The sequence below is a fragment of the Falco rusticolus genome, chromosome 10, assembly GCF_015220075.1.
Source record: "Falco rusticolus isolate bFalRus1 chromosome 10, bFalRus1.pri, whole genome shotgun sequence".
Taxonomy (NCBI): Eukaryota; Metazoa; Chordata; class Aves; order Falconiformes; family Falconidae; genus Falco; species Falco rusticolus.
Window position 1 is genome coordinate 26,345,813 of NC_051196.1, and position 17,497 is coordinate 26,363,309.

The 17,497-nt window shown below is 41.8% G+C and overlaps 1 protein-coding gene across 2 annotated transcripts; it reads right to left on the reverse strand.

Moving 5' to 3' along the window:
- Positions 1-556: 556 nt before the first annotated feature.
- NELFCD (negative elongation factor complex member C/D) lies at positions 557-9,902 on the reverse strand. Of its 2 annotated transcripts, none has more exons than XM_037402746.1 (15): positions 9,752-9,902; positions 9,318-9,433; positions 9,016-9,125; positions 7,894-8,003; positions 7,470-7,577; positions 6,748-6,900; positions 5,856-5,986; positions 5,260-5,425; positions 4,461-4,595; positions 3,800-3,939; positions 3,166-3,280; positions 2,736-2,831; positions 2,371-2,511; positions 1,879-2,008; positions 557-1,479 (listed from the first exon to the last, which is right to left on the reverse strand). In XM_037402746.1, exons 1-15 carry the CDS (start codon positions 9,815-9,817, stop codon positions 1,445-1,447), a joined length of 1,752 nt encoding a protein of 583 aa, XP_037258643.1. In that variant the 5' UTR covers positions 9,818-9,902; the 3' UTR covers positions 557-1,444. The 2 variants fall into 2 exon arrangements, with proteins under 2 accessions (XP_037258643.1, XP_037258644.1); XM_037402747.1 differs by having other exon boundaries at positions 9,318-9,438; positions 9,752-9,856.
- Positions 9,903-17,497: the final 7,595 nt, after the last annotated feature.

Consider the following 17,497-nt stretch of genomic DNA (forward strand, 5'->3'; position numbering starts at 1 on the left):
GAGCCAAACTTGTACACCAGTTCTACTTAAAATATGAAAAACAAGTCTCGAACCAGTTTAAACAGCAACAGCTAGAATTACAGTACATCTTCTATTCAAAGATATGCAAAGATGTTCAGAACAGCTGCTGCAGGAGCAAGTTTTGCCCCTTTCAGAAAGGCGGTGCTTTAGGTTGATTAGAGCACCGTAAGTGGTGCTGTGGTAAGCTCAGTCACTGTGAAGTACGTAGGTGAGGGACCAGCTGAAGAAAAGGAAAATGCAATCCTTTTCATGAGGAGTAAAGAATCTATACAGTTGGCTACTGTCTCAAGAATTACCATAGCAGCTTAAGAGTTCCCAGTCATGAAGTACTGGCAACAGAGAAGAACAAAGTGATTCCCTTCTTACATTTACAGGCAGTTAGGACTTACAACATCAGCATCTTTTAGAAAGCAGGTTCTTCAGAAACAGATGTGCTTGTCTCTACCCCTCACTTTTAAACAAACAGTATTTGCCTGCACAAAGAGAAATCCAGCCCAATGAACAGAAAGAAAGAGTGGTCTTAATGAAAGAAACCTCTGGAAAAGAGAAAACCTTTATTTAAAGGTAAATTATAATCTTGGGTGTACCCCCCACTGTTTGGCATCAACCAGGAAAGAGTAGAGAAGTATAAAAACCGAGCACAACAAGCAGTAATGAAATAATTCACATATTCATATTTTTGGAGAGCAGAATTCTGACATGGTAATGAAACTTACCAGTAACACTGGATGCTTCTATTTAACAAAAAAATAGATTCTGACAGATAACACACTCACATAGGAATAATCTGTTAATATAAAACTAACTTTGACCGTTACAAATCCACTTCTGTTACACAAAGTTTGCTTCATAGCAGTAAATACGTAGGACATTTAGAACTCTAGTATAATGCAAAGGTAAGAAAGAGGCATTGCAGCTTCTCTGCAGCACAGAGCTAACACACAAACTCCTTTTTCACAAGTCACAACATCAAAACCTAGAGCATGAGATCTAGTCTTCAAAGAACTGCAAAGTGTTTTTAGTAGGAACTACCTTCCGTATTCTTCAGGTTTTATTTATTACACAAAGGATCAGTGACAAACTCTGCAAGTAACCAAAATAACATTCTTTGAAATAAATCTGTTTCTTTCCTGCTATCGCTTTCAGAATATTCAGATTTATACCAACTTGTGTAACAGAAAACCCTTCAGTATTATTCCATTTTCCAAAGTACATCAACAGTCCTCTGATATGAAGCTCAAGGTCACCATGCAAGTCAAACAAATGCCCTTTGACCCCTTCTTCCTTGTTTTGGATTTTTTTGGGTTTTGTTGGAGGTTTTGGGGTTTTTTTGCTGCTGTGTTGCCCAGTCATGGAACCTTAATGGTGGAGAGCCTGGCAAAGTAGTGATCATATGGTCTGCATTCTTGATATTTTCCACTGTTTAGTTCATCATAATAAAGTTAGATTTGCAATGAGCTTAAAAGAAAAAAGTGAAAGAAAGTGTTCAGTACATTACTCTGATTTATCTGTTTGCATGTGGCTTTCTGCATTATATAAATATAATTAGGATTTTAGGGTCCGGACAGATGTTTTTGTTTTAGGGTAGGAGTGTATTACGACGACTATTTCCCTTCCTATCCTTTCCTTACTACAATGCTAGTTCTCAAAAGGCAGTATTTGTCTCCAAGTTCCTCACTACTACCCAGAGATTCTTGATTACAGGAAAATTGCTAAACACAGGCCCCTAAAAGGGAAGTTATCTATAAAAACATCTGGCAAGCATTCCTATTTTTAGCAATCCTCCTCCTAAACACTATTTTCAAGTTGTAACAAACACCAACAGAAGCAGGTACACAAGGAATAGCTGTGACTTACCTATAAATTCAGTGACAGGATCATGTTCGCCTTCTGTTTTAATAGTACCTGCAATACTTTCATTCTCCAAGATAGGAAGAAAAAGCTGTACAAAGTCTGAGGTATATGGAGGAGCAATCACATCTAGCACCTGAAGCAGCAGACAAAAATGGATTATTCTTCCAGTTAGAGGGGTCGTTAAGGGTAATTTTTAATTTACGATACTAGTCTTGAAAGCATACAGTCAGTTGCACTTAAGACCCCTTGTTCTCCAGACAATTAATTATATATTCTTGTGGTCCACTATCCAGTACCATAATACTTTCAGAAGTCAGGAGTCAGTAGGACTAAGCCACATCCTAGCAAATACTGATACTACATACATTTCTCAGAATCCAATCTCGAATCTTGAAATATTTTTGAATCTGAGGCAAGCTGATTTAATATCCAAACACATACAACTGATACTAAAGTTTCATTCTGTATGTTAGTAAACACAATTTTTCTGCTGACCTCTGTAACAAAGTATCTGATGAGAGAGATGTCTGTATCCAGCTTCTCCAGGCATTTGCGGATATAGCTGACAACAGGTAGGACATAACCTCGACTGAGTAAGTGCACCATTCTATCCAAGAGAGTCTTCTTCAATTCCAGCTGACGGCATGGGGAGGGAAGAACCAACAGGTTAGAACTTCCTCTCAAAAGTGTGCAGTTTTTATTGCTCATTCTTACTGATTCAATATCTGCTACGTGCATTTTAACCATAACCATGTTCCTAAATTAAACTCTTAAAACTGCTGAGACAGAAAAAAAGCTATTATCTTGAGTAAGTGTCACAAACACGAAGGAACACAAATACCGAATCCTTTGAGAATCACCTGCTCCATTACATCAAGCTGCGAATGTTCTGTTTCGAAGAGCTTGACGAGAAGTTGTAGAACTTGGGGATGAAGCAGCTGATGGCATGTACTAATCTGCAAAGAATACAGTAAAGTTAGAGCCTCAGAACTTCAATTTAAAACCCAATGCACCAGTGTTTATTAGCTAAGTTTACAGTGATGTACAGTGCCTGATGTAACGGTCTTTTAGAAAAGTATTCCACCATTGCTTTCTCGGATGCCTACGTTTCCCTAGGGTAAATAATGCTGAGCTGACAAAACCAAATCATTAACTCTGGATAGCAACAGATTCATCTCTGTATACCTACTTACTGAAAGTGAAGGCTACTCAGTGAACTGGATGTAATTCCAGTTATGAGCATCAAAACTTTTCTTACTTTCCAGCAAGGTTTTATATGTACACTTTTACCTCATCCAATAATGCCAGATGAACTGGAGTGTGATCTGTCTGCAGCTGGAAATACCGTGGTTCTGACACCGTCCAATCAACCCACTTTAATACACCCATTGCCACCACCGGGAACCTGTAGAAAAAGAGATCACTTTAGCACAGGAGCATTGGCTGGGGGGCGGGGGGGAAGCTGGACAAAAATTGTTCTACAAAGACACTCCCCTGCTCAGCACAAAATACAAAAGATAGGCAACAAAACTGATGTACACTCCAAGTTTATTCCAGTTTATTCAGTCCTGCTATTTCATACTTTTAAGAGGAGAAAAAAAAGACACATCTATTGCTGGGAAAGCTTTATTAGGAAGACAAAGCGATCTGTCATCTTTTTCCAGTGGCAGAGAAAAGCACATTCTGTGACACAAGAAAGACAAGTTCTCAGTGAGAGCCAGAACTTATGTCCTCATGAGAGAGATTCCAAAGAGTCAGATAGAGAATTTTGAAAACTACTTTCAAGACCACACCTTCACATATTCTGCAATAAGGATGTTCTCACAGAGTGGTCCGCAAAGGTACTTCCCTTTAGCGGTACTGCATGTCCTAACTAATACTTTCCTTGCAACAGCTGGAGCTTGGGACCAGTCTCTCTGCTCACCTGATGCACTGATAGAGTGTACTCAGTTCTGCAACCAACTCCGATGCTCCTTTGTTCTCATTGCAACAGAGATTGTGAACAGTTTCAATGGCTTTTGAAGTTGACTTGAGTTCATCCTTGTTTATGCTGACCCTCTTGTTCTGAAAAATTGCAAAGTTTGAATGCAACAGTTGTCAACATACCGATGCTTTTGGCTATTTAAGGAAAGGAATTGTAACCTGTGATAGGCCTAAGATTACATCATGTTTCTCAAAATCTAGACTCAAATGCAAGTTTCAGAACTAATTCTCATTGGGATGAAGTACAAGGATGTTTGACTCTATGAAAGTGGCTAACTGATCCTTAAGGAATTAAATAAAGCAAACTCCTTTTCCTCTGAAAAGGCACATACAGGTCTAGTAGCACAGAACTGCTACTGATAGCCTTTGGGGGGAGGTGAGCAAATTCACTCGGAGCAGTCAGACTTTTGTAGACACTAGTGATCAAACAGTACTATAATTTTAGTCATTTCAGTTGAAGTCAGAAACGTTTTATATTAAACTAAGTAAACCAAGCTGGATGTATTATTTTAAAACTGAGCAACTTCACAACCATACATTTTCCTGAGCACAGTCAGGTCACTGTAGGTAAAAACAATGTTATTCACAGAACTGAACGTTACCTTTTTCCACATCTCTACTACACTCGCTGCATATGCCAGTATGTGAATGTATTTATGTTTGTGGTCCTGGTTGATCTTAGCACCTGGTTTAAACAGTGACTGCATAAAGAGGTCCAGAAAGGCAGGTACTCTAATCTGTGAAGAAAATGAATGGTTCATTAGAGCCTGAGAATTATGAAAGGTGACTAAAAATACCATTTCTGCATCTGATATACCTCACACAGAAAGAGAGATAATCCCTTGAGAGTAGGTGAGAGCTTTATGAAGACACCTAAACTTCTGACAGTAGGTGATGGTGGGGGAAACAAACAGAGTTACAGACTATATTAATAAAGTATCTAAATGTCACCATTTGTTACCAGAACCCACATTAGAACAAGACAGTGAGAAATGTGAAATGCGCCATTTAGGCCTCCTTATAAACAAGTTGCTAAACTGGGTGGCTTAGTTTGGGTTGTGGGGGTTTTATACATATATTTTTCATTAAAAGTTAATTAATTCCTTGCCATCTTTACCTTCTATTGAGGAGTTCTTTAATTATATGGGAAAAGGCAACTTGGAATGATTAGGAAAAAAAACTCCACACAAAAAAGATCAAGAAGGTATGCAAATATCTAATGCAAAACAGAGTACAAGTAGTAGCTTCGCATTTAGACAATACCTAAAATTACACGGGGATAAGCCTGAGTGTTAACTTCTGTTTTGCGTTGGTACAGCACTTAGCAGAAGACCATCTCACATTTCTGAGTGCTGTTGTAACACAGGTGAATTTCAGAGGTTAAAAAAGATAACTACTAACCAGTTCTACTGGAGGTGGGTCCATGCTTGTAAACATTTTGAACAGGACAGTGATGTCTGCTGGATTCAGAGCTCCTTTAGACAACATCGCACCAAGAGCCTGACATGCTCGAGGATAGGAGGCTGCAGTACCCAATGCTAAAGTGATCTGACTGGCATCATGGCCTCTAGGTGAAGAGCAAACATACATAGCAACTTATTTTCTTAATTCAGACATTTTAGTTCTAGCCTCACTGAGTCAACAGGACACACCCTACTGAATGTAACGTCTTTGAGCAGAACCCCTTATCCTGGTAATTATAGAAACAGGTCTGCATTTCCCCTTTTTGTCTCTAGCATGTTCACAGATTAAATTTTTTTTTTTAAAAAAAAAAGGTATTTTTAAACAGACAGAAACTTTCGTTCTTTGCTCCTCTGATTTCAGGTCTGCTGATACAGGACACTGAACTTTTCCGTTCTATGAATTAAAGCTTACTACTAGAACTGCTCTGTTGCAGCTAAGAATTCTCCTTTTGCAAGGTAATCAAGAAGGAGCAAGAGACAGCAGTTTACAAGTTCAGTGACTTACATTTCACTAATAATGTAACTCCCACTTACTTCTCATGAGCATATCGCTGAACCTCCTGAGCAATCCGCCTGACAGCCGACCCTCCTTGCTCTTCTTGAGCTAATATGGACATCATAGATTGAGCAAAAAGATATGTGTGTTCTCCATGGCACACCATCTTCTGTGAAAGCATGCATCAAAAATCTTACCAGTCAACAAGAAACATGCAAGTATGCTTCTGTGATTACATTGCTGTGATGGCAAAAGATTTCACTGCAATCTATTAATCAAAGGAAAAAGACCCACAACAACTGGACAAGAAAACCAAAAACCCAACAGCAAAGAAAAAAGCACAGAAAAGCATAGTATCACTATGCATTGATACCATGCAAGAAGAAATGGCTACGCTGAGAACTTTGTTTCATCAATGGCAAAACTGAGGGGAAATTCATCCTACTTATATTCAGTACTTTCTCAGCAATATTTAAAAAAGCAGAAGTACAAAGCCATCTGAAACTCATGCTATTTCACAACACAGAACATATGTGGGGTTGACTCAGATGGCAGCTTTCACACTGATGCAGATAATAAAGGAATTATTTTCATTTACTAGGGGATTGAGTAGACTGATCCTTAGATCCTGCATTAAATGAGAGACAACAGTTCTACCTTCACCTTTTTACAATCCATTTAATAAATGTAAGAAGTGTGACGTAAGCAACCCATGGAATTCTTGGTCACAGAATGATCAAAACCCATAAATTTCTATTTTTTTTAACTCAGATGTACCTTCTGTTCATAAGATTTTATAACATGTTCAAGATTCTATACATTCCTACAGTGACCTTTACATCCTAACCAGAAAGAAAAATACTGTTTTCTTTCCATAGAAAAAAAAACCCAAATGAACGCCAAGAAAAAAAAAAAAAAAAAAAAACTTACAGCAAACTCAGGGAGGTTTTTTTCAAGGTTTTCTTCACCTCCATCTAAGATTGTTGCCAGAGATGTACGCAGGACTCTGGAAAATACTTCTAGCTGCTGACATGCTGTTGAAACACTAGTTATTTCCCCTTGATATCCAGCATCAGATATAAGCTATAAAAACAAAAACATCACAGAAAACTTGTATTATTTACATTTATATTTCAGATACCCTAACAAGTTTAGAAGTACACACAGAATGTAAGATTTGCCTCTGCATACACTTACTGGAATTCACATTCACCTTTCAGACTACAGAAATGGAAAACAATTAAGACTTAGCAAAAAGAAAGTAAACCATAAAGGTATTTCAGAGCACAGCAAGAGGTAACATTCCTTCCCTGTTGCAGAATCATACAAAACTGACTGAAATGTTCCACTGCACCACAAATCCAGAATTTTCAAATACAGACCAAAGGAGAGAAAAAACCCCAAAAAACAGCAAAACAAAACAAAACAAACAATTCAAAAATCAGTACTTCAGACTCTGAAACTACACTTACTACGTGTAACTTGTAACACAATTCCTCCCAGCAACGTGTACTTGTACTGTTTTGACATTTGAATAAGTAGTACAAGTAAGAATACGTAAAAGGTACAGGCAAGATCATAGCCAATATCTGATGCCAGAAAAATTAGCTATTTTAATGGATATTCTAATCTGTCAGACTTGAGTATACTACCTTCACAGTAAAATTAAGCATTAAACAGTCGGGATGGGCTTCTGCCAACTTGTAAAAGAGATCTCTCCATGTAGTATGTGCTATCATCTGCTCAAGCCACGCTGGAGTCTAAAAAGATTAGTGCAACAGAGAGAAATGTAAGAATAACTAGTTGTCAAGATCATTAAAAGTCAGCATTTTACCTCTCAGGAGTCCTGCAAGGATTATATAGAACTTTATTACATAGGAGGATGCATTCATTTTCTAAGTTCTCTAAGCCTCTGAGGACTCCAGTGAGATACAGTTGATTTTCTAAAACCAGCTGTTTCTTAACCAAAGAGCTTTGAAGATGCAGTTTCCCTTCCCCCACCATCTACTTCATCAGATGAAGGAGTCTATGTAGGATCCACTCATGTGGAGATAGCAACACGGATTCCACGCACACCTCTCCTTCCTCTGTAAAGATGGAATCTGCTTTCCGAGGGTCAAAATGCTTGATAAGTAAGCTCTTTAAATGGTTTTCTACAGTCTCCTGAACTTGCATTGGCTCAACACCTGTATAGAAGGAATAAAAAATTTGGCAGATGCAATCTAATCAAACATGGCAGCAACATCTTAAGTTTTTCAATGAGAACAGAAACTACTCAGGAATGTATCAACACAGAGAATATGAGAAGAGAGCCACCAGTTCTACTATCAAGCCATACTGCTACAGATTTACAGATTCTCAATCTTTTTTCCTAAACGCAGACCGTTTAGGATCCCAAGCAGGTCACACTAGTCCTTTTCTCTTGCCCTCCTCATCAGTCATCTCACAAGACTATTACTGGACACAATACCAAAATGCACATTTACCTAGAACACGAAAGGGATTACTAAGGCTGGTCCACAAACCCGCCTCACTACGGGCTATAGTCCATCCTTTTAATGTGTTGGCTATCAGTAGCTTTGATAGTACAGCACACAAAGTAGTTCTACATTTCTGAAGATCTGAGGGTAGCAACTGATGATTTGTAAACAAAAGGTTATACTGGCTAAGGGACAAAGGCACCACAAGAAATGCTAAATGCATCTTGCAAAAGGCTGCTTAAGAATTCATAAGCAGACTGGTAACATAGAATTCTTGTTTCAGAGAATACAGGCATCTGTATAAGAACCTTCTGTCTAACCACTGATCCACTGAAAGGGAACAATAACTAGTTACTTATTTTTTCAAGATTTATTATACAATAACTAGTACAAAATATCAAACACTGCTAACACCATCAACATCAGGTGTCACGAACAGTACCCTTGCCCTTGTGCATGAAAACAAAAACTAAAATTTATGTAGTTGCTTCAACTAGATTACCCTTTACGATAGTTTGTGAGCATTTCAAAGCATTCATCAAGACTACTTCATTTATTCTACAAGTGGAATAAACATATTATAAAAAGTTTAGTCACATACATGATGACAATTTTATAATGATCCACTTCCCGAGTATGATCAAATTTGCCGCCAATTAAGGCATTTCTGACAAAACAAAGGCCACAGATGCAAACTACACCGTATCGCTTATTGTACCTGTTTGAATGAGCCACTCTGCCAGCAAATTTACAGTCTGTGCCACTGCAGTGTAGTTTTCAGAGAGGAGCTGGATAACATTCTCTGGAGAACCTCCTGCTTGGAAATACCTGATGGAAGGATGACAAAAGAACTATTTGAAAGTCATATTAAAAATAAACCAACCAACTGAACTCTAAACAGAAGGAAAAGAATAATGACTTTTACGCATTTCCAGACATGCTTCCGCGCGATGTGACAACACTGCACCAGTCACACAGGTAAGATGCACAACGCACACGTAAGGCCACACCCACACTCACCTCTTTAACGTGTTAAATATTGAGGGCTCCATTATATAGTCAGGGGTTGAAAATTTCTTCAGGCATTCCTGCTGGACTTCGGCATCATCTTCTCCCTCCCCATCCTCATCGTCTTGCTATTCTTAAGCACAGTCGAGTCAGCGCCCGGCCCGGCTCCGCCCGCGCCCCCGCACTTGGGCCGGGTTTGCCCGCAGGCCCCAGCTCGCCCCGGGCCCGCCGCTGCCCGGCACGCGCGGCGCCTCAGGGACCAGGCGCCAACCCGGGCCCGCCCGCTGCTTCCCGCCTCAGCCCCGGGCGCGGCGCCCCCCGCCCGCGGAACGGGAGGGCCCGGCAGTCCCTCCGCGCACCCAAGCGGCACCCCCGGGGCCCCTCCGCCCCACAGGCCCGCGCCGAGCCGCCGGCTCCCGCCGCGCACCGGGCAGCCCCGCGCTCACCGTCCCCCCGTCCGCCTCGCTGCCCCACTCGGCCGCGCTGCCTTCGAAGTAATCCGCGTCCTCCATGGCTGCCCCCGCCCCGCCCCGCGCCGAAGGAGCCGCGGCGGCGGCCGGGACCAGGCCGCGATCGCCCCCGGGGCGGAGCGGCGCGTAATGGCGGGCGGCGGGAGGGCGGAGCGGCGGGCGGGGCCGGGCCGGGCGAGGGCCCGCGGCGGCGGCGCTGGGAGCGAGGGGAGGCCGTGGCTTGGCACCCGGAACCGTTGTGCCGCCTCGGGGCGGTGGGTGCCCCCCCGGGTGTCCCCCGCCCCCGGCGAGCTAACGGCAGCCGGTGGCAGCGCGGCCCGTGCCGCCGGGGCGGCCGCTGCCTGGCCGGAGCTGGCGGCGGCGGGTGTCGGTGAGTTACGGCTGAGACCGCCCGGCAGCGGCGGGTAAAATAAACCACGGAAACGCTAAATACGGCCCGGTGGCGGTGCCGGGAGGCGGCGTGCCGGGGCCCCGCCCGAGCAGCCCTGCCCCGTTAGGCACTGCCGGGGCGCCACGGCAGGTGGCCGTCAGAGGGGACACAACGAAAGACGGCGGGGAGAAGCAGCCCAGGGAACGGTGACAGCAAAGTTCCCTGCCCCGCACCCCCGGCCCCCAGCGCGGCGGGGCCGAGGAGGGGGGAAACCCGGCGGGAGACGCTCCCGCGTCCGGGGCGTGAGGGGGGCTAACGGTGGCAGCGAGCTGATGGCGAGGATGGTAGAACTCAAAAGCTAACAAGTAGGAGGGGAAAAAAAGGTAAAGAATGGGAAAGGTAACTTTGGTGGAATGGAAACGGTAAGATTTGAGGGCCAGATGTGAGGGGGGAAATGTTAGGGTCAGCACTGGTGTAACTGCGTACCCAAAACTTGCCAGAGAATAACACTAAATAACATTTCTGCCTTTTCTTATCGCAAACAAATTTTTCCATGGGTTACTTTTAGCCTAAGACAAAATCCTGAAGTCTTTGATCTACAAAATTCTCACTAAACCCACTGTAGTCCCTCCAGATGCCACTGCTGGCATTGCCATAAGCGGCTCCCTTGGCGGCGGCAGAGGGGTTCCCCCTTCCCATTCCCGGGGCCCTTGGGCCGTCTGTGAGCATGCAGGGCAGGATGCTGCGCAGGATTTGGTCCCCTGCACATGGAGCGGGATCCCCAGAGTGGTGGCTGTGCTGACCTCAGGACCCTGGTATCGCCCTCCTTGGGGGTGCTGAGACAGGTGGTCCCAAAGGGGGCTGGCAGAGCTGGGGTGCAGGCCCAAGGCAACAGGTCCAGAGGGCCCCCAGCGAAGGGAGGGACTAGAACGTTACAGGCAAACGAAGCGGGGTAGGGCTTAAATGAAAACTGATCCTACAATGTGACCTTGGGCGAGGAGATTGGCATTGTTGAAATGGAGGCCATGCAAAAGACACAGAGTCCCTTTGTCTCTCCTCAGACCGACTCCTGTTCTTCAGTTGTGTAAGAGTTTAACTGTGAGAAAGGGGATGGGGAGGGTGTGTTCTGGGATTTGGAGGGCAGCCAAGGGCATTGCTGATTAATTATTTAAAGATCCTTTATTCTCCTTCAGTTCCTAACTGAAAAATAGTAAAAAGCGATTACATAGTGTTCCGTGCAGTCCATGAAATCGGTTGGTAGGAAAGGCCAAAAAACCATGTTCAGAAAAAAGTTGTCATAGGATCTTCAAGAGACATGGTTCTTGTTCAAGCACGGTCACTGTACTTAGTTAAAGGGCTTGCTTAACTTAAAATCTCATTATAGAAAATACACAGCACTGCCTCAACTGCAGGGCAGTAGGAGCTGTGCTGTCATATGCTGCCCTACAGTGGTGAAGCAACCCTTTCTGAAACATACATCAATGGTTTTGTCAGCCCAGGATAACGTTCTTCTTGCTCTGCCAACAGAAAGGAAGGACACTTTTTCAGAATCAAAGGCATGGATTGAAGTAGAGGCACAATGGACACATTCCCTACCTGTGCTAGGCGATTGCCTGCAGTCAGGAAGACAGCGAGGTAACATTTCAATGCTTATGGAAGCATTGGCCATTTTTTATGAGGAAAGAACTTGAAGTGAAGTGACAGGCTGGGGCTGGAGGCCAACGGAATATCCTTGAGAAAAAGTTTTTGGCTTACCTCCATTTAGTTAGTGGGCAATTTCCATCTCAGACATCAGAAAATAATAGCGTACTCAGAACAGATAGTGTGATTAACCAGTCAAAACTCCTAAGAAAATATTGGACCTGAACTGAATCTATCCCAAATCAAGATAGAAAAAGTATTTTCTGAAGGTTGAAGAAGAAAAATCCATACACCTCCTGGGCTTCATCAGCAATTTTTTTTTTTGGCTTGAAACGATGTACAGCGTTACAAGATGTAGGACAAGTTCTCTGAAGGTGATTTCAAAGTAACAATTGTATAACCCTAACAAGGCTTAGAAAATTTAGAAGTGGAGAAGTGAGTCCAGAACTTAACTCAGTGAAACTGGATGGGAAAACACAAAGCTGAGACTTTGTGAGGCTTAAGAGAAGATCCTAATTCTTTACAGAAGGCTCAAATAAATATGCTTTTTTATGACAGATATCTTTATATAGGTAGGAGAGGCTTCCTTCCCGTGACTCAAATTTGCTGTGCATCTCCTAGGCAGGATATTTGGATCTTCAGTCTGGAGAATTTCATTGTGCCTGGAGCCTGTGGCCTACAACAGTACATCTTAGCTTCAATAAGGCATTTTCAGAGCAGGTAAAAGTTTTGTCTAGTGACAACAGTTGGACTTGTAGGATTTCAATGGTAATTATGCTATGAAACTTACTGCTTAGTTGAGTAGGAAAAGGGAACAGTTCACAGCACCAGCTGCCAGTGAGAGACATAGTGGTATTTGACATTGATGATACTAGTAATTTCAGTGTCTGAATCTTAAAACTGGAAGTTCTTTTGTCTTTCTATATTTGTATCTCTTTATTTTGATTGCAGTAACAGGATATGTATTTTTTTTAATATATAAAGAATGAACTTACTTTCAACTTTCCTTGAGGAGAAAACCAGGGACCTGTAACAGAACCAGACATTCGCTGCATAGCCCTTTGCAGACAAATTGCAATATCAAAGCTTTCCCTGCTTCAACAAACCACAGGCAAACTCAGATCAGAACCAACAGTTTCAAGGCATCATTTACACTGTGATGAAACACTAAATATACCAGAAACTGATTTTGCAAACTAAACTTTTACAACTTTGAACGGGAACAATGTTGGTTGTCTTCTTGGGTGTAACTATGTTCTCCCATAGGGATTTGGGGTTTACAAAGTTTTGGTGAAATGTTCATAAATAAAAGCACTTAGATTTACCAGAATGTCGTGAAGATTTTATTATCCAGCAAATGAGTGCAAGGAATTTTCCCCTAAATGGCTATTTGATGACCTTTTGTATGTAAAATAACGAGTCGCAATTCCCATCTAATGAGATTTCGCGGAAGCAGTGAGCATATTAAAGATTAAATTTTGAGCCAAATAAGTATACTGTGAAGGCCAGCCTCGGAGTCTCTGCTGCATGCTTTGAAGCAGCAGTAAAGGCATCCTGGAAAGTAGGTGTGTGAAGAAGAGCCAGATCTAGAGAAATGTGGAAAACTAGCCACTTTTTTTTTTTTTTTTAAACAGACATGAAGGTTTCATGACGCTTGAGAATGGCTCCTCTAAGGGAGTAAACAATAAACCAAGCATCAAATGCTCAAGTTTCAGTTCCACCCAACCACCAAAATTTGTTGCTTGATTTTTGAGCAAATTACTTAAGAACTATGCTTCAAGATTTCCTACCTAAAGAAGGGCTGAATATAATACAGCTAATTAAATCATCGAACTTCATTTGGTTCCTTCCTAGAAAGAAAGAAAAATCCCAAACAGAAGAGCCGACTTCCAGCAAAACTGTTTGCCTTTTATTCATGTAAAATTATCCACCCTGGCATTCTTTGTATGCTAATTACCTCTGCTGCTTGCCCTCTACAAATTCTTTTAGCATGAATTTGTATTTTGTAATCGTTAGCCCTTTACAAATCAGCCAGTACATTCAACTAGAGATAAAGTAATAGCTTTCAAATTGAGTAGGAAATTAAAGCAGCATCAAGTTAAGCTAATGAGTTGTGGCTAAAGATTTTTTCCTTCTCAAGCAGAACCTCAAGATTAAGCATTTTTGTTTCTACCTCGAGATTCAGTTACTGGTAACAGTGTTATTCCCGACATTGACCACCACAACACTTTGCTAAGTAACGGAGAAGCATTCTGGGACAAAACAAGGTGGTTTTTAGGTTGCCAACATAATGTCATTCTAGCCTCCTTCAAACATCAACTTAAAAGTTGGATCTGTATTTATACACTGTGGATTGCTTAAAAGCACAGACTCACAATGCCCCAAGTTCTTTCCAAGATGAGCCTATAGTGGCAGTATTTTCTTGCTTCAAAGCCAATTCCAGTTATTTGCATACTGATCATTAAACTTAAACTTCACTGAAGTATCTCCCAGTTCTGTAATGCATGTAGGAAGTGCATTTTTTGCAGTTCCTTAGCTGAAGGCGTCCTGCCCTTTTAGATAAATATATTCTCTGCCCTTGAAAATTTGTATAAAGATCCCAAACTGGGTCACTTACCTGGGGAATGAAGAATTTCCCCCATAAATATATTTTTCAGTGCCCAAGGTGATGAATTTAGGAGTCTTGCTTACCTAGCTTTCCCTAGTTCCTTGGAACTTTCAGCGAGGTGGTCTCAAAACTTCCTTTCATAGCTGCTCCATTCTCTCTTTTCAACCATATACGTTGTAAGAGCAGGGGTGTGTGTGTGTGTGTGTGTGTGTGTATGAGGACAGGACCAAATAGCTGCATCCAAAGGCAGCAGTTTTTGGACTGTGATGTTGGACAGAACAATTGGTTGTAAGCTGCCCCGTTTTGAATTACAAATAGGTTAACAAGAGCCCTTGCTTGTGGCAGCACTGGGCTTCCAGACTGTCTTACACAGATGAACCTTTGTAGCCCAGCAGTTTTGCCCTGTGGGAAACAGAACTCAAAGTCAGCACCAAAACCTTCATGAAATCTTACTTCATTTTGGATGTTGTGCCTTTGACCAAAGAATAGAATGGAGATTAAAAATACTGATGCATATGAGTCATCACACACACACACTTCAGGAAAGCCATGCTGTCTCCTACGGCTCTAGCTTGGAACAGGTTTGAAGTACCTTGTGTGAATACTTGGAGGACTTACACACAGACACGCGTTTGGTTCTATCACCCAACCCCTTCATTTGTCGTTACGGAAGCTCTTCTGATCCGGCCAACAGAAAACTGATGATGTAGGAACAGAAACCAGAAGGGGCCCCTTTTCCAAGCAGCCTTACAGTCACAAGCCTGATGTGGTCATTCGTAAGCTGTATACAGCAGCTCCTCTCTCTGCCTCATCTCTGCTGGCACTCCAGCGTGTTAGCTGCAAGAACGATACAATTCCAAAGTCATACCAAATACCAGAAAACTACAAATAGAAACATTATACTTCACTATTAATTCACATAAAATTCACAGCCTAAACCCATCAGTTTGCATAACAGAACTGGGAGAATTCCCAACATTTCTACCTCTGTCCTAAGCTTGTTCTTTCTCCAAACTTGAGTAGTTGCATATTAAGAAAAGAGAAAAAAAAAAAAAAAAGTATTAGCCAACTCATTTAATGAAACACTTGGGTAAATTAAAGTGAAGAAACACATTCACATTTTAATTTTGAATTTACTTACGTTTATCTGCTAGTACCCTAGCCTTAGAAAGCATGTTATGTTACATAAAACCCCCTAACATCAGCATCTTTTCCCTCAAAAACGTATAATTCTCCCTGTATTTGGGACGTTTAAAGGCTGTATTTTGTACTGTCATTAAAATAAAGGATCTTTGAGACAGACTTCCTGGGGGGAGAGGGGTGAGGTGGTGGTGAAAAAAAAAAGGAAAACCTGCAAGTTCTGGTTTGGTGGTGGAGTTTTTTGTGTATTTCTGTTGTTGTGAAAAAGAAAATTATCTGTTACGTATTTGGTCAGTTACCCCTCGTTGCAGAGGTGTCAGCGAGCGCTTGCTGTTGTTAACCTAGATAACTCCCTGTCTTTTCCAAAGAATGAGGCTTTCTGCAGGACCCAGAAGTTAGAAACCCCCTGCCTCCCCCCTTTATTATTTTTATGTTTAATGCAGTGAGAGATCAGCTTGTCTCCCCACCTCCTCCCAAGCTGCTTGTCTGAGTAAACTTGTGCTTCAAACTGCACCCATTTTGCTCAGCTCAGTACATTAAAAGTAGACAGGGTAAAAAGCAGCTTTAACTTTTTAATAAATTGAGAATCAGGGTTGAAAACAATTACGAAGCCAGTACTCGCAGCTGGAATTTTAGCCATCTCTGCAATACAGTAAAATACTCTAAAGCAGTCTACCTACCTACTAACTGAAACACATCCACTCACAGTATCTAAGCTAACTGGTCATGACCAGGATTAAAATAGGTTCACTCTTGCAATTTCTATCTTGTCAGTCACCAGAGAGATTTTTCAGCGTAACGGCTTCCAGCAGCAGAGGTTCAGAAAGCCCCTTTGCAGCCTACTTTATTTACCAAGACACTTCAAAGTTTGTCGTAAAACAGAACAACTTTTTCCCCGACGGATAAATTTTCAGAAGTATCAAGCTGAGGAAGAAGGGTACAGTTTTGGTTTTGGACTGCAAAAAGATGTTTGCTTGTAAATATTGTTACTATTATACAAACTCAACACATATTTTAGGGATAAGGATTTGTTCCTGTGTGAGATTTCCACTAGTGGTAATCCTTGGCCCTGACCCTGCTTCTTACAATTGTTAGGAATTTTACCATCTGCTTCCATGGAAGAAGTCTTTTGAGTGCCAGCATGGTTAGAAATACACGTAGCGTATTAGATACAGTTGGGGAGAGAAGAGAACTTACTCTCTTCCAGAACAGATGACATAAATTTAGAACTTACAATGACTTTATCTGTCTTAGACATTTGTATAGCACCAATCACCAACAGTATCATCACTAAGGCACTGGGCTGGTACTCAGCTGTCACGGGGTCTAGCTCCCGACCTGTGGTCAATTTCCTGGGTAATCATGTTTGTATTTTTTGTTTTTCCTGGTACATAAATTTTGACATTGGAAAATAGGATACAATACAAAACATCCTACATCATTTACAGGAATACTGCATCATGACTAATTACAAGGTGCTCAGATGCTGAAGTGATGGAACATTAGCATTTCTGTGCATAGATTTACTACCAAAAGAAAATTATCCTGCAGGTATCTATTATGTGCAACACACCGGAACAGAATGAGCTTCAGTTCCTCTGGAGTTAACGACACACTCTTAACTTAAAACCTGTCCTCAATGCCATGATTCAAAATAGTTTTTAGATAAATGAAGATAAGCCCCAAGGGCTCCTGTCCATGACAACTGATCCAGCATGCCTTCATCTGTTTTTGCATCAAAGTCTGCTCCCAGCAACTTACAGAGCTCCAGTTTCAGCCTCTGAGAGCAGGTTTTGATGCTTTCAGAGGCAGCTGAATCTTTTTTTAGTTTGTAGTGGATTTACCTCTCCACCTTATAAAAAAAAAAACCCAAACAACCCTTCAGGATTTATCACTATTCTACTGCGTCACACTGGCTGCTGAGTATGTGTACTGATGTACAAATTACTAAAAGTTCTTGGGT

Excerpts from the sequence above, each read along its gene's own strand:
- NELFCD (XM_037402746.1), bottom strand. The coding sequence starts at position 9,817 with ATGGAGGACGCGGATTACTTCGAAGGCAGCGCGGCCGAGTGGGGCAGC. Across the intron at positions 9,126-9,317 it reads ATATTTAACACGTTAAAGAG|GTATTTCCAAGCAGGAGGTT; the intron begins GTGAGTGTGGGT and ends TCCTTCCATCAG. Across the intron at positions 2,512-2,735 it reads AGCTTGATGTAATGGAGCAG|CTGGAATTGAAGAAGACTCT; the intron begins GTGATTCTCAAA and ends CCATGCCGTCAG.